The sequence below is a fragment of the Salmo trutta genome, chromosome 14 (assembly GCF_901001165.1).
Source record: "Salmo trutta chromosome 14, fSalTru1.1, whole genome shotgun sequence".
Taxonomy (NCBI): domain Eukaryota; kingdom Metazoa; phylum Chordata; class Actinopteri; order Salmoniformes; family Salmonidae; genus Salmo; species Salmo trutta.
In genome coordinates this window covers 82,527,675-82,549,520 of record NC_042970.1, presented here as the reverse complement: position 1 = coordinate 82,549,520, position 21,846 = coordinate 82,527,675, and the positions used below count along the sequence as shown (strand labels likewise).

Sequence of the window (21,846 nt, the reverse complement as noted above, 5' to 3'; positions counted from 1 at the left end):
AATAATGATAATGATAATGATAATGATAATCCTGCACATATCCAGGAGGGTTGCTTGGCCAGCTCTCCGCCCAATAAATCTCTGTTCTGATACAGATCGTTTTTTATTGTTGCCAAAGTGCCTGAGTGCTGTATATAGATTATTGATGGTCATAAACAAAGTTATAAATCATGGAGTTTATTGGAGATTGAGCGACTTTTAATTCATGTCTATCAATAGAAACACTGCTGATTCAAACTGTGAACTTATCATCATATTCTACTGCAATATGACGCTCAGAGGAGAGTGTGTGCGCGTGACTGGTAGGGATTTTGTGTTGTTGTTATCGTGCCTTGAGTTGTGTTGTTTTATAATAGCTGTAATCCATGAACATAATGTTTTATCTGATTAAATGAGTATCGTAAAACACTTCAGAGGTCATGGTGTTTCTTCGTTTTTTGATGAAAAGGTGTGTTGTGATGTTTTGTCGTCATGGACTGGGTTGTGTGTTACCGTTAGTCCATCGGAAGGGGGGGGGGGGGTCTGAGTATTTGCGCATTCAACACCGCTCCGCTCTGCACACATGGTCGACAGATCTATCTGCAGAGCGAGCTGCAGTGAGAAGCTTTGTCCTCCTAGGGGTTTTCGAGCTCGTGTTTGCGTCGCCCTCCGAATTCGTTAACGGTGAACAATGTAGCAGCCGACGACGGCGACGTTTCATCACCGGGAGGACATTTCAAACGAACCCCCACCGGGACCGCTCGCTGAACGGATGTTAAATCTCATCATTTCATTGGAGGTCATCTTAACCTGAAATCCCCCTTCTCATTGGGATCTAGAAAAGAGAATATTTGATTCGTGGATATTTTTTGTCGGACAAATCTAACCGCAATGTAACGGCATTTTTAGAGTGGTAAGCTGTCTTTCTAAGAGTGGATGTCCGTTATTGTTCGATGAGATGTGAGAGAGTTGTGATTTCTGCTGCAGTCCTGCTGGTTTAGCCTACATGGGCTGTAGAAGGAACAATAGCCTACAATCTGTGGCTGAATAGGTCGTTTGGTGGTGCGACCGCTAGGTTTCAGTGGATAAGTGTTCACATTGCAAAATGAGACTTGGCTACATTCACACATAGTTTGGAGCAGAATATGGATTTTTCTGTCGCCCTGGCTAAGAGTTGGGAATGCGGTAATGGAGAACCGGAATAATACAATACCACCAATACCACTCGTGGCTGGAAGAAACGAATAGACCCGTGGGAACGAGAATGTTGGCGGCCCTGGAAATTGTAGGCTGCAACACCGTAAATCAGTCAACGACCGACTGAGTAAACGAATTATTGCTGATTTGACCGTGGCGTCGGTCGACGGTACCCTAAAACAAACCGTCAATAACGGATAATCGATATTTGAATTGATGACGGAATCACATCGATGATAACAACCCACTCGGCGCACCACACTACTCCACGCTCAGAAGAGAATCGTAGCCTATGCGTGGGCGTTGTAAGCAGTGTTGTTGACCGGAGAGGACACATATTTCGGGCTGACAGATTGGTAGTGACACCGGCGGGTCTGTGTGAGAGAGGATGGCAGCGGTAGTAAACTACTCTCCCCCATGGTGGGTCAACCTTCTCCACCGCCTCCCCCACTTCAACCTGCACTTTGAGACGGTCAGCAGCGACTTCAGCCCCGAGGACTCAGAGTACCAGAAGGTAGGTTTGGAACATAAACAGATGCATGCATACAGGCCACACACACACAATCCTGACACGTTTTATCACCAAGGCCAAGGCTTTTTCAATCAAAACCGTTATCCAGATCAACATTCACTATAGCCCTATAGAGTGATCCCAGGTGGCGCAGCGGTCTAAGGCACTGCATCTCAGTGCTAGAGGCGTCACCACAGTCCCTGGTTTGATTCCAGGCTGTATCACAACCGCCCGTGATTGGGAGTCCCATAGGGCGGCGCATAATTGGCCCAGCGTCGTCCGGGTTTGGCCGGGGTAGGCCGTCATTGTAAATAAGAATTTGTTCTTAACTGACTTTCCTAGTTAAATACAGGTTACATCAAATCATTTTTATAATAATAATCTACTACCCAAGGGAAACAGATGGCTGGTCCATCCATCCCCTCCTAGGTAGTATTCCAACACTTGTCTCCTCATCTCCTGTCCTTGTCTCCTTGCCTTCATGATAACAAATTGATGCAGAAACAGTTCAAGTCTATTACTATGTAATTCAAAGAACAATGAGCATTGTAACTCCATCTTGATAGACAGTGTTACTGGTGTTATTACACATGTAACAGCAGCTTGATAGACAGTGTTACTGGTGTTATTACACATGTAACAGCAGCTTGATAGACAGTGTTACTGGTGTTATTACACATGTAACAGCAGCTTGATAGACGGTGTTACTGGTGTTATTACACATGTAACAGCAGCTTGATAGACGGTGTTACTGGTGTTATTACACATGTAACAGCAGCTTGATAGACGGTGTTACTGGTGTTATTACACATGTAACAGCAGCTTGATAGACGGTGTTACTGGTGTTATTACACATGTAACAGCAGCTTGATAGACGGTGTTACTGGTGTTATTACACATGTAACAGCAGCTTGATAGACGGTGTTACTGGTGTTATTACACATGTAACAGCAGCTTGATAGACGGTGTTACTGGTGTTATTACACATGTAACAGCAGCTTGATAGACGGTGTTACTGGTGTTATTACACATGTAACAGCAGCTTGACAGTGTTACTGGTGTTATTACACATGTAACAGCAGCTTGACAGACGGTGTTACTGGTGTTATTACACATGTAACAGCAGCTTGACAGACGGTGTTACTGGTGTTATTACACATGTAACAGCAGCTTGATAGACGGTGTTACTGGTGTTATTACACATGTAACAGCAGCTTGATAGACGGTGTTACTGGTGTTATTACACATGTAACAGCAGCTTGATAGACGGTGTTACTGGTGTTATTACACATGTAACAGCAGCTTGATAGACGGTGTTACTGGTGTTATTACACATGTAACAGCAGCTTGATAGACGGTGTTACTGGTGTTATTACACATGTAACAGCAGCTTGACAGACGGTGTTACTGGTGTTATTACACATGTAACAGCAGCTTGACAGACGGTGTTACTGGTGTTATTACACATGTAACAGCAGCTTGACAGACGGTGTTACTGGTGTTATTACACATGTAACAGCAGCTTGACAGACGGTGTTACTGGTGTTATTACACATGTAACAGCAGCTTGATAGACGGTGTTACTGGTGTTATTACACATGTAACAGCAGCTTGACAGTGTTACTGGTGTTATTACACATGTAACAGCAGCTTGATAGACAGTGTTACTGGTGTTATTACACATGTAACAGCAGCTTGATAGACAGTGTTACTGGTGTTATTACACATGTAACAGCAGCTTGATAGACAGTGTTACTGGTGTTATTACACATGTAACAGCAGCTTGATAGACGGTGTTACTGGTGTTATTACACATGTAACAGCAGCTTGATAGACGGTGTTACTGGTGTTATTACACATGTAACAGCAGCTTGATAGACGGTGTTACTGGTGTTATTACACATGTAACAGCAGCTTGATAGACGGTGTTACTGGTGTTATTACACATGTAACAGCAGCTTGATAGACGGTGTTACTGGTGTTATTACACATGTAACAGCAGCTTGATAGACGGTGTTACTGGTGTTATTACACATGTAACAGCAGCTTGATAGACGGTGTTACTGGTGTTATTACACATGTAACAGCAGCTTGATAGACAGTGTTACTGGTGTTATTACACATGTAACAGCAGCTTGATAGACGGTGTTACTGGTGTTATTACACATGTAACAGCAGCTTGATAGACGGTGTTACTGGTGTTATTACACATGTAACAGCAGCTTGATGTGACGGTCAGTGGCTTGTTTGGTGAAGAAGGGATGGACAGAGGAGAGAAAGAGACAAGGAACCGTGATTTAGAGGAGGAGGGGTTACCAAGTTCAAGTGGTGAGCGTGGGAAGCTGCCTACCATGACAAAGGAGAGAGAGAGAAAGAGAGAGAAGAATTGTGTGAGAAAATCAGGGTAGAAACTGAGGAAATGAGAGAGATGTGCCATAGACCAGTCATTGAGTTCAGGACAGGTATAAATCATAAAGAGAGAGATGAAGAGAGGGAGATGAAGAAGAGAGAGGGAGATGAAGAAGAGAGAGGGAAATGAAGAAGAGATAGGGAGATGAAGAAGAGGGAGATGAAGAAGAGGGAGTGATATGAAGAAGAGAGAGGGAGATGAAGAAGAGAGAGAGATGCAGACAGAGGGAGATGAAGAAGAGAGAGATGAAGAAGAGAGAGGGAGATGAAGAAGAGAGATGGAGATGAGGGAGATGAAGAAGAGAGAGTGAGACGAAGAAGAGAGATGAAGAGAGAGATGAAGAAGAGAGAGGGAGATGAAGAAGAGAGAGAGATGCAGAGAGAGGGAGATGAAGAAGAGAGAGATGAAGAAGAGAGAGGGAGATGAAGAAGAGAGAGTGAGACGAAGAAGAGAGATGAAGAGAGAGATGAAGAAGAGAGAGGGAGATGAAGAAGAGAGAGAGATGCAGACAGAGGGAGATGAAGAAGAGAGAGATGAAGAAGAGAGAGGGAGATGAAGAAGAGAGATGGAGATGAGGGAGATGAAGAAGAGAGAGTGAGACGAAGAAGAGAGATGAAGAGAGAGATGAAGAAGAGAGAGGGAGATGAAGAAGAGAGAGAGATGCAGAGAGAGGGAGATGAAGAAGAGAGAGATGAAGAAGAGAGAGGGAGATGAAGAAGAGAGAGTGAGACGAAGAAGAGAGATGAAGAGAGAGATGAAGAAGAGAGAGGGAGATGAAGAGAGAGAGAGATGAAGAGAGAGAGAGATGAAGAAGAGAGAGATGAAGAAGAGAGAGGGAGATGAAGAAGAGAGATGGAGATGAGGGAGATGAAGAAGAGAGAGTGAGACGAAGAAGAGAGATGAAGAGAGAGATGAAGAAGAGAGAGGGAGATGAAGAAGAGAGGGAGATGAAGAAGAGAGAGAGATGAAGAGAGAGGGAGATGAAGGAGAGAAATGAAGAAGAGAGAGATGAAGAAGAGAGAGGGAGATGAGGAAGAGAGATGAAGAAGAGTGAGGGAGATGAAGAAGAGGGAGATGAGGGAGATGAAGAGTGAGATGAAGAAGAGAGGGAGATGAAGAAGAGAGAGTGAGACGAAGAAGAGAGGGAGATGAAGAAGAGAGAGATGAAGAGAGAGGTGAAGAGAAAGATGAAGAAGAGAGATAAGACAGTCTGTCCACTACAACCACAGTCTGTCCACTACAACCACAGTCTGTCTACTACAACCACAGTCTGTCCACTACAACCACAGTCTGTCTACTACAATCACAGTCTGTCTAGTACAACCACAGTCTGTCTAGTACAACCACAGTCTGTCTACTACAACCACAGTCTGTCTACTACATCCACAGTCTGTCCACTACAACCACAGTCTGTCCACTACAACCACAGTCTGTCCACTACAACCACAGTCTGTCCACTACAACCACAGTCTATCCACTACAACCACAGTCTGTCCACTACAACCACAGTCTGTCCACTACATCCACAGTCTGTCTACTACAACCACAGTCTGTCTACTACAACCACAGTCTGTCCACTACAACCACAGTCTGTCTACTACAACCACAGTCTGTCTACTACAACCACAGTCTGTCCACTACATCCACAGTCTGTCTACTACAACCACAGTCTGTCTACTACAACCACAGTCTGTCTACTACAACCACAGTCTGTCTACTACATCCACAGTCTGTCTACTACAACCACAGTCTGTCTACTACATCCACAGTCTGTCCACTACAACCACAGTCTGTCTACTACAACCACAGTCTGTCCACTACAACCACAGTCTGTCCACTACAACCACAGTCTGTCTACTACAACCACAGTCTGTCCACTACAACCACAGTCTGTCCACTACAACCACAGTCTGTCCACTACATCCACAGTCTGTCTACTCCAACCACAGTCTGTCTACTACATCCACAGTCTGTCTACTACAACCACAGTCTGTCCACTACAACCACAGTCTGTCCACTACAACCACAGCCTGTCTACTACAACCACAGTCTGTCCACTACAACCACAGTCTGTCTACTACAACCACAGTCTGTCTACTACAACCACAGTCTGTCTACTACAACCACAGTCTGTCTAGTACAACCACAGTCTGTCTACTACAACCACAGTCTGTCTACTACATCCACAGTCTGTCCACTACAACCACAGTCTGTCTACTACAACCACAGTCTGTCCACTACAACCACAGTCTGTCTAAGCTTCTTTTAAAACAAGTCTAGTTAGTCTGTTGGAATGTAGCTGGTTTTGCTCCTGCCTCCCAACCCAAACCTGTCTTCTTCTCTCTCCTTCTCTCTCCTTCTCTCTCCTTCTCTCTCCTTCTCTCTCTCCTTCTCTCTCCTTCTCTCTCCTTCTCTCTCCTAAATCAGAACTGAACTGTTAAGTACCCATTTCCTCCAAACCCCATTTAGGGGGGACACTAAAACCCTTTGTGTGTGTGTGTGTGTGTGTGTGTGTGTGTGTGTGTGTGTGTAGGAATTCTAAGGGCCCTAATTCAGACTAATTGCACCCTGACGTGTTTTGGTGCCTGGACTGTTTCTATGTCACTGAGCTTTCACCACTGTGTGTGTACAGTACATACAAGTGTTTGCATGAATTTACAGTATGTGTCAGTTGTTTCTATGTCACTAGATATTTAGCATTGTGTGTGTGTGTGTGTGTGAGTGTGTTTGGCCTGGTTGTTTGAGGCGAGGTCACAGCTAACCCCTAGGGGGTCGTTGTCAAGGCGACACGTCTGTAGGTTGTTGTCAAGGCGTCGTGTCTGTAGGTCCGTATAAAGTCCAGGCTGCGGAGGACGGAATCCAGACATTCAAACGGAATTCAACAATATTCAAAAATGTATTGAACTCAGTAGGAAATCAACTAAATGTATTGAACTCAGTAGGAAATCAACTAAATGTATTGAAGTCAGTAGGAAATCAACTAAATGTATTGAACTCAGTAGGAAATCAACTAAATGTATTGAACTCAGTAGGAAATCAACTAAATGTATTGAACTCAGTAGGAAATCAACTAAATGTATAGAACTCAGTAGGAAATCAACTAAATGTATTGAACTCAGTAGGAAATCAACTAAATGTATTGAACTCAGTAGGAAATCAACTAAATGTATAGAACTCAGTAGGAAATCAACTAAATGTATTGAACTCAGTAGGAAATCAACTAAATGTATTGAACTCAGTAGGAAATCAACTAAATGTATTGAACTCAGTAGGAAATCAACTAAATGTATTGAACTCAGTAGGAAATCAACTAAATGTATTGAACTCAGTAGGAAATCAACTAAATGTATTGAACTCAGTAGGAAATCAACTAAATGTATTGAACTCAGTAGGAAATCAACTAAATGTATTGAACTCAGTAGAACATTCATTAATTAGCCAGTTAATCAGAAGACGTGAACAAAATGCCTCAGTGATTCGTATTTTCCTGCAACTTTCTGAAGAGGCAACGGCAAGTCTGTCTGGGTGCTTTTTTTCTACCAATTTGTGTCGCCGTTAGCGATGATGCTAATGACAACCGTGTTCTGGTAGAGATGGAAAGGCTTTTCCAGAAACCTTCTGTATTAAATGTTAACTACAAAGTAGCCTCTGCCTACCTGGCGGAATGATATCAGGATTATTTACATCAATCCAGTGGTCATTTTGGTTAGATAACTCTGCAATCACATGAGCGCTACGGAAACATCGCTAACCTAACAACGTCTCTGGCTGGTGCAGACCTCAGAAGTGGTCTCAGGGGTCACGTAGAAAAATGGAAAATGCAAAAAATATTGGAGAGTTTTCTAAATGCAGATCTAACATGCTTCTTGTTGTAATTTCTGCTCAGCATCAGACACAGTTTGTGCTTTGAGTTGCACTTGTCTCCTCTCTGGTGTTCTATCAGCAGACATGGCTCTGACTGATGTGTAGCTCCTTTTCTCTGGTACTTTTCTCAGTGTTACTGTAGTCTACGTTTCTCAGTGTTACTGTAGTCTACGTTTCTCAGTGTTACTGTAGTCTACGTTTCTCAGTGTTACTGTAGTCTACGTTTCTCTGGTACGTTTCTCAGTGTTACTGTAGTCTACGTTTCTCAGTGTTACTGTAGTCTACGTTTCTCAGTGTTACTGTAGTCTACGTTTCTCAGTGTTACTGTAGTCTACGTTTCTCAGTGTTACTGTAGTCTACGTTTCTCAGTGTTACTGTAGTCTACGTTTCTCAGTGTTACTGTAGTCTACGTTTCTCAGTGTTACTGTAGTCTACGTTTCTCAGTGTTACTGTAGTCTACGTTTCTCAGTGTTACTGTAGTCTACGTTTCTCAGTGTTACTGTAGTCTACGTTTCACAGTGTTACTGTAGTCTACGTTTCTCAGTGTTACTGTAGTCTACGTTTCACAGTGTTACTGTAGTCTACGTTTCTCAGTGTTACTGTAGTCTACGTTTCTCTGGTACTTTTCTCAGTGTTACTGTAGTCTACGTTTCTCAGTGTTACTGTAGTCTACGTTTCACAGTGTTACTGTAGTCTACGTTTCTCAGTGTTACTGTAGTCTACGTTTCTCAGTGTTACTGTAGTCTACGTTTCTCAGTGTTACTGTAGTCTACGTTTCTCAGTGTTACTGTAGTCTACGTTTCTCAGTGTTACTGTAGTCTACGTTTCACAGTGTTACTGTAGTCTACGTTTCTCAGTGTTACTGTAGTCTACGTTTCTCAGTGTTACTGTAGTCTACGTTTCTCAGTGTTACTGTAGTCTACGTTTCTCAGTGTTACTGTAGTCTACGTTTCACAGTGTTACTGTAGTCTACGTTTCACAGTGTTACTGTAGTCTACGTTTCTCTGGTACTTTTCTCAGTGTTACTGTAGTCTACGTTTCTCAGTGTTACTGTAGTCTACGTTTCTCAGTGTTACTGTAGTCTACGTTTCTCAGTGTTACTGTAGTCTACGTTTCTCAGTGTTACTGTAGTCTACGTTTCACAGTGTTACTGTAGTCTACGTTTCTCAGTGTTACTGTAGTCTACGTTTCTCAGTGTTACTGTAGTCTACGTTTCTCAGTGTTACTGTAGTCTACGTTTCTCTGGTAAAATGAAAGATCGACTTCAAGCAAATGATTAGGAAATGTAGCTGGCTACATTCCTTCTATAATAAACATTAGAAATATGATGGCCGTTCATCGTTTTTGTTTCTTCTAGAAAAGACCTTGCCTTTTTACATTTTAAGCTCATTTACTTGGTTGGCTGCCAGCCAGATAGCGTCGCACTGCTGTTGTCATCTGATGAAGATGAAGCTATTTTACTCATGTATTTTCTGTGTAGGAAAGCTATAGTTGCTCTGATCACTCTATTGAAGCAAAGAAACCACTGTTGACTTTCAGTATAAAACTATACAGATGTATGACCTCTAACGTGACCCCTGGGTTTCCTGATGTGGTTTAAGCTGTGTTGTGGACTTACAACATCTGGGTTTGTTCTTTTTCTATATAAAATGTGTGATTTTGAGAGTGAAAACGTGGGAAAACGGAAACGTGGAAAAACTAAACGGAATCGGCTTAAAAAGATTAGACTGATTTTATAGGGCCCTACATCTGTATGTATGTGTAGGGGGCTATTCACTATGAGGTCACTGTTAGCCCTGGGGGGGGTAGACGCTCAGAGAGGGAGATGGTGAACAGAGAGAGATGGAGGGAAGGAGGGAACTGAGAGAGGGAAGAAGGGAGGGGTGTTGTCTGTAGTGAAAGACGGCTCTCTCTCTCTCGCTCTCTTTCGCTCAGCTTTAGATGGCTCAGTCTATCTAGTCTGAGAGGCTTTCATGCTTCTCTCTCCAGCTGACACACACACACACACACACACACACACACACACACACACACACACACACACTGAGCCCTCTGTGTTTCTCTGTGATGTGATTGACCACCAGATGATTAGTATGCAGTCGAAGAGAGAAGCTTAAAAACAGGGACACACAACACACACGTGTGCATGTGTAGTTGAACTGCTCTGTATCCACAACGGCTGGGTCCGGAACGCTGACTGTTGGAATTCTGTGGGAATACCGGAATGCTCTTGAAGAGCTGGAATCCCAAGGTTCTTTAAGGCAGTGGAAACGTGTGTGTGTGTGTGTGTGTGTGTGTGTGTGTGTGTGTGTGTGTGTGTGTGGAAACACAGAGTCAGCAGTGGAACAGCTGTTGAGCATTTCAGAGACATGACTACAGCTATATGCCCGTGTGCATGATGGGAAAGACAGACTGGTCCTGAGGGGGGTACAATCTGCACATGTTAGTGTTTTCCCAAGCACTGAACACCTGATTCCACTAATCAACTCATCAATAAACCTTTGATTAGTGGAATCATACGTGTAGGGATATGGCAAAAACAATAATGTACACACTTTTTGGACCCCCAGGACTAATATCAAGAAACACTGGTCAAAAGGCATTAGGCAGATCCAGAACCACAGTGATCCCTCCCTCTACATACCTCTATGACTGGCATTAGGCAGAGACAGAGAGAGACACAGAGACACAGAGACAGAACCACAGTGATCCCTCCCTCTACATACCTCTGTGACTGGCATTAGGCAGAGCCAGAACCACAGTGATCCCTCCCTCTACATACCTCTATGACTGGCATTAGGCAGAGCCAAAACCACAGTGATCCCTCCCTCTACATACCTCTATGACTGGCATTAGGCAGAGCCAGAACCACAGTGATCCCTCCCTCTACATACCTCTATGACTGGCATTAGGCAGAGACAGAGAGAGACACAGAGACAGAACCACAGTGATCCCTCCCTCTACATACCTCTATGACTGGCATTAGGCAGAGACAGAGAGAGACACAGAGACAGAACCACAGTGATCCCTCCCTCTACATACCTCTATGACTGGCATTAGGCAGAGACAGAGAGAGACACAGAGACAGAACCACAGTGATCCCTCCCTCTACATACCTCTATGACTGGCATTAGGCAGAGACAGAGAGAGACACAGAGACAGAACCACAGTGAGGTGGTGCCATGGTTTAACTTGGGAATCCACTGTCATTAGAGAGATGGTAGGTTGTCTGTCCTGACCTCTCTCTGTACAACAGGGTCAGATCAGTGGAGTAGATCTGATCTATCCTGTCGTGGCGCACACACACACACACACACACACACACACACACACACACACACACACACACACACACACACACACACACACACACACACACACACACACACACACACACACACACACACACTCTGCCAGGCGGAAAGTAGATCTGTGTTCTTTGGTGTCTATCTCTCCCCTCCCCCATCGTACCTCGCCTCCTTTAAACCACTAATTGATATACCACACACACACACACACACACACACACACACACACACACACACACACACACACACACACACACACACACACACACACACACACAGACACACACAGAGAGAGCAGTAGCTAATTGATCTCTGTGTAATCCTCTCAGTGAGTTTGGACGACAGTTTTAAATCCAGTTAGACAGTATCAGACATCACAGCTGATACTGAGCAGCGTTTCTCTTTCTGGTCCTGATGAGGTAAACAAAATGTCGGTGGAGGTTCTCTTCTGCACTGCTGAACCGATCCAGGAAATGTGGAGGAGGAGGAGTTCAGATGAAGTGTCCAAAAGAGGAAGTCACAGGCCGTCTTTCCAGTTCCTCTGGAAACCGGATGCATCCAGTTGTCGCCGAAACCCGCAGAGGGTGCCCAGATACCATACACCAAGACCTTAAAACTGGTCCCAGATCTGTGCTACCGTGAGGTGATGCACTTACCTATGTCACACCCTCTAGTTCTTAGTGGGTGGGTCTCTCTCTCTCTCTGTCTCTGTCTCCGTGTCTCTCTCTGTCTCTGTCTCTCTCTCTGTCTCTGTCTCTCTCTCCCTCTCTCTCTGTCTCTGTCTCTCTCTCTCTCTCTCTCTCTGTCTCTCTCTCTCTCTCTCTCCCTCTCTCTCTGTCTCTGTCTCTCTCTGTCTCTCTCTCTCTCTCTCTCTCTCTGTCTCTGTGTCTCTCTCTCTCTGTCTCTGTCTCTGTGTTTCTCTCTCTGTCTCTCTCTCTCTCCATCTCTGTCTCTCTCTCTCTCTGTCTCTCTCTCTCTCTCTCTGTCTCTCTCTCTCTCCATCTCTGTCTCTGTCTCTGTGTCTCTCTCTCTCTCTCTCTCTCTCTCTCTCTCTGTAATAAAATAGTAAGGGTTTCCCATAGTCCAATAGAAATATATTTTATAGAATATAAACACACCAAGGCTCAGTCCCAAATCCCCTTCTCTCTCCCACTGTCACCCCTACCAGCCCCCCTCCAATAGCCACTCTCTACACACCTAGGCTCAGTCCCAAATCCCCTTCTCTCTCCCACTGTCACCTCTACCAGCCCCCCCCCCTCCAATAGCCACTCTCTACACACCTAGGCTCAGTCCCAAATCCCCTTCTCTCTCCCACTGTCACCTCTACCAGCCCCCCCTCCAATAGCCACTCTCTACACACCTAGGCTCAGTCCCAAATCCCCTTCTCTCTCCCACTGTCACCCCTACCCTCCAATAGCCACTCTCTACACACCTAGGCTCAGTCCCAAATCCCCTTCTCTCTCCCTTCACTCTACCCTCACTCACCCGAAAGGATGCTATTAATATGTGGAATCAATGCATGTTGTGATTCTGTATGCAAGCATGACTCTCTAAGTCGCTTTGGATAAAATAGTCTGTTAGAAGGCATACAGTGCCTTCAGAAAGTATTCAGACCCCTTGACTTTTTCCACATTTTGTTACGTTACAGCCTTATTCTAAAATGTATTAAATAGTTTTTTTCCCTCATCAATCCCTCACCATAGCCCATAATGACAAAGCAAAAACAGATTTATTTAAAAAATTTTGCAAATGTATTAAAAATATAAAACTGAAATATCACATTTACATACGTTTTCATTACTTTGCTGAAGCACCTTAGCCTCAACTATTGGATATGACGCTACAAGCTTGGCACACCTGTTTTTCCATTCTTTGCAGATCCTCTCAAGCTCTGTCAGGTTGGATGGGGAGCGTCGCTGCACAGCTATTTTCAGGTCTCTCCATAGATGTTTGATCAGGTTCAAGTCCAGGCCTGGCTGGGCCACTCAAGGACATTCAGAGACTTGTCCCGAAGCCACTCCTGCGTTGTCTTGGCTGTGTGTTTAGGGTCGTTGTCCTGTTGGAAGGTGAACCTTCAACCCAGTCTGAGGTCCTGAGGTTTTCATTAAGAATCTCTCTGTAGGCCTCCTGAGTGGAGCAGCGGTCTAAGGTACTGCATCGCAGTGCTTGATGCGTCACTACAGACCCAGGTTCGATCTCAGGCTGTGTCACAACCGGCTGTGACCGGGAGTCCCATAGGGTGACGCACAATTGTCTCAGCATCGTCCGGTTTAGGGGAGGGTTTGGCCAGGTTTTTTTTTTACTTAGCTCATCGCGCTCTAGCGATTCCTTGTGGCAGGCTGGGCACCTGCAGGCTGACTTCGGTCGTCAGTTGAACAGTGTTTCTTCCGACACATTGGTGCAGCTGGTTCCCTGGTTAAGCGGGCGGGTGTTAAGGAGCGCGGTTTGGCAGGTCATGTTTCGGAGGACGCATGACTCGACCTTCGCCTTTCTCGAGCCCGTTGGGGAGTTGCAGTGATGAGACAAGATCGTAATTGGATATGACAAAATCGGGGAGAAAAAGCTTGATAATTAAAAAAAAGGATCTCTCTCTACTTTGCGCCATTCATCTTTGCCTCGATCCTTATTAGTTTCCCAGTCCCTGCCGCTGAAAAACATCCCCACAGCCTGATGCTGCCACTACCATGCTTCACCATAGGGATGGTACCAGGTTTCCTCCAGAAGTGACGCTTGGCATTCTGGCCAAAGAGTTGATTCTTGGTTTCATCAGACCAGAGAATCTTGTTTCTGATGATCTGAGAGTCTTTAGGTGCTTTTTGGCAAACTCCAAGCGGGCTGTCCAAAGGGTCTGAATACTTACGTAAAAAATAACGTATTTCTGTTTTTTATTTTCAATAAATTTGCAAACATTTCTAAAAACCTGTTTTTGCTTTGTCATTATTGGGCATTGTGTGTATATTGCTGAGAATATATATATATTTCGTTTTTCTTAATCCATTTTAGAATACGGCTGTAACGTAACAAAATGTGGAAAAAGTCAAGGGGTCTGAATACTTTCCGAAGGCGCTGTATATTATTATATTATGCTGGGGTTTGGAATTGAACCCTGTATTGACCTAACAGGATGGAATGGACACTATACACTGCTACAGTGTAGCCAGGGGAAAGGGACCTGGGCTGTGGTTTGGAATCGATCCTTGTGGTCCATTTAACAATAATAAGTACATTTCTCTTCTCTTCTGTCGCACTCTGGTGTCATATCAGTGACTGTCTGTTCTGTCTCAAATCCTATTTCAAATCGTACTGTCTCCTCTGTTCCCATGGTAGTATTTATTAAAAGTCGACTTTGGGCAAAAAACACAAAAATGGGGGCTTTAAACTGTATAACTGCTCAATGCACCATCATACCAGGTCATGTAATGCTTTACAAACACAAGATAGATGGATGAAGAAGATATTTGGCTACTAAAGTGCCGTTTCTTACCTTTCTCTACAGCTTCAGTCCAAAATGAGATCCTGTGAAATGGCGTCAACACATACTGGAGGAGCTACTGGTTAGCTACAGTAGCTAGCCTAGCTATCAAACTAGCCATGTCTGTCGCGGCGCTCATGGAGGAGCTACTGGTTAGCTACAGTGGCTAGCCTAGCTATCAAACTAGCTATGTCTGTCGTGGCGCTCATGGAGGAGCTACTGGTTAGCTACAGTGGTTAGCTACAGTGGCTAGCTTAGCTAACAAACTAGCCATGTCTGTCGCGGCGCTCATGGAGGAGCTACTGGTTAGCTACAGTGGTTAGCTACAGTGGCTAGCCTAGCTATCAAACTAGCTATGTCTGTCGTGGCGCTCATGGAGGAGCTACTGGTTAGCTACAGTGGTTAGCTACAGTGGCTAGCTTAGCTAACAAACTAGCCATGTCTGTCGCAATGCTCATGGAGGAGCTACTGGCTAGTTACAGTGGCTAGTTATGACCAGAATGACACATTGATTAAGCACCGAAGGCACACCCTATTTCTGTTTGAAAAGTGAGGAAGAGGCGGAGTTGGATCGTTTTTTTTACGTGCCCAAAGTCGACATTTTATTTATTGACCCTTATTTGACCAGGTAAGTTGACTGAGAATACATTTTCATTTACAGCAACCACCCGGGGAAGAGGAGAGAGAATGAGCCAATTGGAAGTTGGGGATGATGAGGTGGCCATGATGGTATGAGGGCCAGACACCATTTAGCCAGGACCCTACTCTTCGGATAAGTACCATGGGAGAGTCTCTGGTTCTATCTCTCTCCATTTACTGGATATCATTGAACTGGGCTCTGGGCACAGTCACGATGGTAGTAGAGAATCGTCTTGTTTCACATTCCATAAGGATGCTTTCTGTTGAGGTAACATTCAAAGAGCAGAAGTGTCCCATTTCTATACGTTTTGTTGAGAGGGTGACACTGTTTAGTTGGATATGTCGTTATGTCCAGGGAATGGCCTGGTGTAGTGACCTACTGGGGTCATTGTAGCTACGCTAGTCACTAGCTGTACACAGTGTAAAGCAGGGGTGTTCAAATCTTACTCGTGGGAGTCCGAAGTACTGCTGGTTTTCTGTTCTACCTGATAATCCCAAAGCTCAGCCACCTGGGGCTGTTGTGTGAAGATGGTATCTCTTCACCCGTAGCACAATTCCTTTGGAACTTGTTTTAGATTGTATCAGCAGCGGCAGAATTCCTGTCCACTATTCCGGAACCTACAGACATTGTCCCGGCATGTTCTGGAGCAGAATGCTTTTCCATGTGTATCCTGGAGGAAGGGAAACTTTCTTCAAGCTTTCAGAGTAGACATATCCAGCTGTGTGTTATATCATGTCACAGATAAAGACCATAAACCAAATATAATTTTATGTCACATGCTTCGTCAACAACCTACTCACAGATCAAATCTTTGGCAGCCCCTCCCCTCTCTCTTTCTTTCTCTCTTTCCTTCCCTTTCATCTTCTACCAGACATGCATCATTCCCCCACCCCCTTCCTGCTCTCCCTCATCTGGTTCTCTCTTTCTCTCTTTTTTGAGTCAGACAAACACCCCTCGCTCTCTCTTTCTCGCTCTCTTTCTCTCTCTCTCATTCTGTCCCTCATTCTCTGTCTCTCTCTCTGTCAGACATCAAATCAAAATCCAATATTTTTTTTTTTTATAAAGCCCTTCTTACATCAGCTGAAATCTCAAAGTGCTGTACAGAAACCCAGCCTAAAACCCCAAACAGCAAGCAATGCAGGTGTAGAAGCATAGTGGCTAGGAAAAACTCTCTAGAAAGGCCAGAACCAAGGAAGAAACCTAGAGAGGAACCAGGCTATGAGGGGTGGCCAGTCCTCTTCTGGCTGTGCCGGGTGGAGATTATAACAGAACATGGCCAAGATGTTCAAATGTTCATAGATGACCAGCAGGGTCAAATAATAATAATCACAGTGGTTGTCGAGGCTGCAACAGGTCAGCACCTCAGGAGTCAATGTCAGTTGGCTTTTCATAGCCGATCATTCAGAGTATCTCTACTGCTCCTGCTGTTTCTAGAGAGTTGAAAACAGCAGGTCTGGGACAGGTAGCACGTCCGGTGAACAGGTCAGGGTTCCATAGCCGCAGGCAGAACAGTTGAAACTGGAGCAGCAGCACAGCCAGGTGGACTGGGGACAGCAAGGAGTCATCAGGCCAGGTAGTCCTGAGGCATGGTCCTATGGCTCAGCTCCTCCGAGAGAGAGAGAGAGAGAAAGAATGAAAGAGAGAATTAGAGAGAGCATACTTAAACTCACACAGGACACAGGATAAGACAGGAGAAATACTCCAGATATAACAGACTGACCCTAGCCCCCCGACACATAAACTACTGCAGCATAAACTACTGCAGCATAAATACTGGAGGCTGAAACAGGAGGGGTCGGGAGACACTTTGGCCCGTCCGACGATACCCCCGGACAGGGCCAAACAGGCAGGATATAACCCCACCCACTTTGCCAAAGCACAGCCCCCACACCACTAGAGGGATAACTTCAACCACCAACTTACCATCCTGAGACAAGGCAGAGTATAGCCCACAAAGATCTCCGCCACGGCACAACCCAAGGGGGTCGCCAACCCAGACAGGAAGATCACGTCAGTGACTCAACCCACTCAAGTGACGCACCCCTCCTAGGGACGGCATGGAAGAGCACCAGTAAGCCAGTGACTCAGCCCCTGTAATAGGGTTAGAGGCAGAAAATCCCAGTGGAGAGAGGGGAACCGGCCAGGCAGAGACAGCAAGGGCGGTTCGTTGCTCCAGTGCCTTTCCGTTCACCTTCACACTCCTGGGCCAGACTACACTCAATCATAGGACCTACTGAAGTCTTCAATAAAGACGTAAAGGTTGAGACCGAGTCTGCGCCTCTCACATGGGTAGGCAGACCATTCCATAAAAATGGAACTCTATAGGAGAAAGCCCTGCCTCCAGCTGTTTGCTTAGAAATTATAGGGACAGTTAGGAGGCCTGTGTCTTGTGACCGTAGTGTATGTGTAGGTATGTACGGCAGGACCAAATCGGAAAGATAGGTAGGAGCAAGCCCATGTAATGCTTTGTAGGTTAGCAGTAAAACCTTGAAATCAGCCCTTGCCTTAACAGGAAGCCAGTGTAGGGAGGCTAGCACTGGAGTAATATGATCAAATCTTTTGGTTCTAGTCAAGATTCTAGCAGCCGTGTTTAGCACTAACTGAAGTTTATTTAGTGTCTTATCCGGGTAGCCGGAAAGTAGAGCATTGCAGTAGTCTAGTCTAGAAGTGACAAAAGCATGGATGAATTTTTCTGCATCATTTTTGGACAGCAAGTTTCAGATTTTTGCAATGTTATGTAGATGCAAAAAAGCTGTCTTTGAAACAGTCTTGATATGTTCGTCAAAAGAGAGATCAGGGTCCAGAGTAACACCGAGGTCCTGCACAGTTTTATTTGAGACGACTGTACAACCATCAAGATTAATTGTCAGATTCAACAGAAGATCTCTTTGTTTCTTGGGACCTAGAACAAGCATCTCTGTTGACATCAAAGTGTTCAGAGTGTGTGTGATCTGTGTGTTGGATCTGACACACACTGCTCCCCGAACTTCTGCTCCTGTTACCCCAAAGCAGGAGTGAGTGTGTGTTGTTAGCTCCGGTACCGCTTGCCGTGCAGTAGCAGAGAGAACAGTCTATGACTCGGGTGGCTGGAGTTTTTTGCAAATTTTCAGAGGAAGGCCCCTAAAAATTGCCCCCCTCACCTCTATTTTTACGATGCTGTGTATCAATGGCTAGGCTAACAGGTAGCCTACAGAATGTAGCCTATTCTTTCATAATAAAAGTGTCTGGTATGGTCATTTAAAAAAAAAAATCAAGATCAGGGGTAAAATATCCCTGGACTGTCCATATTTTACATTTTCAACTACATCAAGTCAATCAGTTATTTGTTCCAGAAGAGAGGGTTTGGAATGGAACCCACGCCGACACAGTAGGCCTATATGTGTGCGCAGACGGCAGCGGCCCTAACCGATACATCACCCCCGGCCATGATTAAACTACATGTTGACAGTTGATTCATAACCTTAGGTTCACTAGAAACCTTCAGATTTCCTCTTTTATATATATATATATATATATATATATACAGTTGAAGTCGGAAGTTTACATACACCTTAGCCAAATACATTTAAACTCAGTTTTTTACAATCCCTGACATTTAATCCGAGTAAAAATTCCCTGTATTTGGTCAGTTAGGATCAACACTTTATTTTAAGATTGTGAAATGTCAGAATAATATTTGAGAGAATGATTGATTTAATTCAGCTTTTATTTCTTTCATCACATTCCCAGAGGGTCAGAAGTTTACATACACTCAATTAGTATTTGGTAGCATTGCCTTTAACTTGACTTTCAAATATTTTATAAAGGCAGGGCAGGATGGATATAGGTCTATAACAGTTTGGGTCTAGAGTGTCTCCCCCTTTGAAGAGGGGGATGACCGCGGCAGCTTTCCAATCTTTGGGGATCTCAGACGATACGAAAGAGAGGTTGAACAGGCTAGTAGGGGTTGCAACGATTTTGGCGGATAATTTTAGAAAGAGAGGGTCCAGATTGACTAGCCCGGCTGATTTGTAGGGATCCAGATTGTTTTTAGCTCTTTCAGAACATCAGCTGTCTGAATTTGGGTGAAGGAGAAGCGGGAGTGAGGGGGGGGGGGGGGGGGGGGGCTTGTTGGCCGGGGTAGGAGTAGCCAGGTGGAAAGCATGGCCAGCCGTAGAAAAATACTTATTGAAATGATCAATTATCGTAGATTATGTGGAATTAGTTTTGATAGGCTACAGTAGACTATAATTTAGGTGGATTAGTTTTGATAGTCTACAGTAGACTATAGTTTAGGTGGATAAGTTTTGATAGTCTACAATAGACTATAGTTTAAGTGTATTAGTTTTGATAGACTACAGTAGACTATAGTTTAGGTGTATTAGTTTTGATAGACTATAGTTGTAACGGTCGTCGTATATAGTGGACCAAGGCGCAGCGGGTTGAGTGCTCATATTAACTTTTATTTGAACACTTAATGAAACAAAACAAGAAAACAAACGAACAAACAGTAATGCAGGCTAACACTAGCAGTGCAAAAACAACTTCCCAGAAAGGAGAGGTGAAAACAGGGCTACCTAAGTATGACTCCCAATCAGCAACAACGATGTACAGCTGTTCCTGATTGAGAGCCATACCAGGCCAACACAAAGAAATACAAAACATAGAACATAACCAAAAACCCCGGAATACTCTAAACAAACACCCCTCTACATAAACACATATCCCAACAAACCCCGAACCACATAAAACAAACACCCCCCTGTCACGTCCTGACCAAACTACAATAACAAATAACCCCTTTACTGGTCAGGACGTGGCAATAGTAGACTATAGTTTAGGTGTATTAGTTTTGATAGACTATAGTTTAGGTGTATTTGTTTTGATAGACTACTGTAGACTATAGTTTAGGTGTATTTGTTTTGATAGACTATAGTTTAGGTGTATTTGTTTTGATAGACTATAGTTTAGGTGTATTTGTTTTGATAGACTACTGTAGACTATAGTATAGGTGTATTTGTTTTGATAGTTTAGGTGTATTTGTTTTGATAGACTATAGTTTAGGTGTATTTGTTTGTATAGTCTACGGTAGACTATAGTTTAGGTGTATTAGTTTGATAGACTATAGTTTAGGTGGATTAGTTTTGATAGACTACAGTTTAGGTGTATTAGTTTTGATAGACTATAGTTTAGGTGGATTAGTTTTGATAGTCTACAGTAGACTATAGTTTAGGTGGATTAGTTTTGATAGACTATATAGTAGACTATAGTTTAGGTGTATTAGTTTTGATAGTCTACAGTAGACTATAGTTTAGGTGGATTCGTTTTGATAGACTACGGTAGGCTATAGTTTAGGTGGATTAGTTTTGATAGTCTACAGTAGACTATAGTTTAGGTGGATTCGTTTTGATAGACTATAGTTTAGGTGTATTTGTTTGTATAGTCTACGGTAGACTACAGTTTAGGTGTATTTGTTTTGATAGACTACAGTTTAGGTGGATTAATTTTGATAGTCTACGGTAGGCTATAGTTTAGGTGTATTTGTTTTGATAGTCTACGGTAGGCTATAGTTTAGGTGTATTAGTTTTGATAGTCTACAGTAGACTATAGTTTAGGTGGATTAGTTTTGATAGACTACAGTAGACTATAGTTTAGGTGGATTAGTTTTGATAGTCTACAGTAGACTATAGTTTAGGTGTTTTAGTTTTGATAGTCTACAGTAGACTATAGTTTAGGTGGATTAGTTTTGATAGTCTACAGTAGACTACTGTACGGATACACTTGACACTTGTATGTCATAGCGGAGACCAATATCTGTCTTGTTATTAAGCTATATAAAAGTATGGTTGTTGATGCAGTAACGGGGCCTATAGGTCTACTGTAGCAGTAGGACATGTATTCATATTCTGTTTGGCTTCAGCCTTGGAACGAGGGCGAGAGGGAGGATGATTTTGGGCAAGAGGGAGGATGATTCTGGGCGAGAGGGAGGATGATTCTGGGCGAGAGGGAGGATGATTCTGGGCGAGAGGGAGGATGATTCTGGGCGAGAGGGAGGATGATTTTGGGCGAGAGGGAGGATGATTCTGGGCGAGAGGGAGGATGATTCTGGGCGAGAGGGAGGATGATTTTGATACCTGCCACTGGTCCTCATTGACTCGACTGCCCCTGCATGGAGAGAAGGAGAACTGCAGGGTTTGTAGTGAACGTATCTAAATCACGAGGCTAATTTGAATATCCTGTTTCGCAGGAAAATGATCCACGACAAAATGAAGATCTGACATCTGTATGTATAATGTCCAGCTCTACACGAGATTTTCCTGTAGGAGTTAGTGATGGGGGGCGGGGGGGGGGGGGGGGGGGGGGGGGTTCACTTGAGGCCTGCTTTGTGTTCATTTACAATCAACTTCCTCTTCTCTTCCTGTACCCTACAATGCTCATTGTGACATCATATCCTCTTTCCTCCCTTTCCCGCCTCTTGTGTTTCTG

At 44.1% G+C, this 21,846-nt stretch overlaps 2 protein-coding genes across 3 annotated transcripts in view; both read left to right on the top strand.

Annotated features, from left to right (window-relative positions):
• LOC115147909 (IQ domain-containing protein E-like) overlaps positions 1 to 77 on the top strand; it is a 2,024-nt gene extending 1,947 nt beyond the window's left edge. Inside the window, exon 6 of the mRNA XM_029690164.1 lies at positions 46 to 77. Within this exon, the coding sequence (XP_029546024.1) occupies positions 46 to 77 (32 nt within the window). The remainder of the gene's footprint in view (positions 1 to 45) is intronic.
• A 466-nt stretch (positions 78 to 543) lies between these two features.
• LOC115147659 (protein tweety homolog 3) overlaps positions 544 to 21,846 on the top strand; it is a 64,877-nt gene continuing 43,574 nt past the window's right edge. Inside the window, exon 1 of one of the 2 annotated variants that reach the window (XM_029689953.1) lies at positions 544 to 1,690. In XM_029689953.1, the coding sequence (XP_029545813.1) occupies positions 1,565 to 1,690 (126 nt within the window). In that variant the 5' untranslated portion in view covers positions 544 to 1,564. The remainder of the gene's footprint in view (positions 1,691 to 21,846) is intronic. The other variant, XM_029689952.1, reaches the window with a different exon arrangement.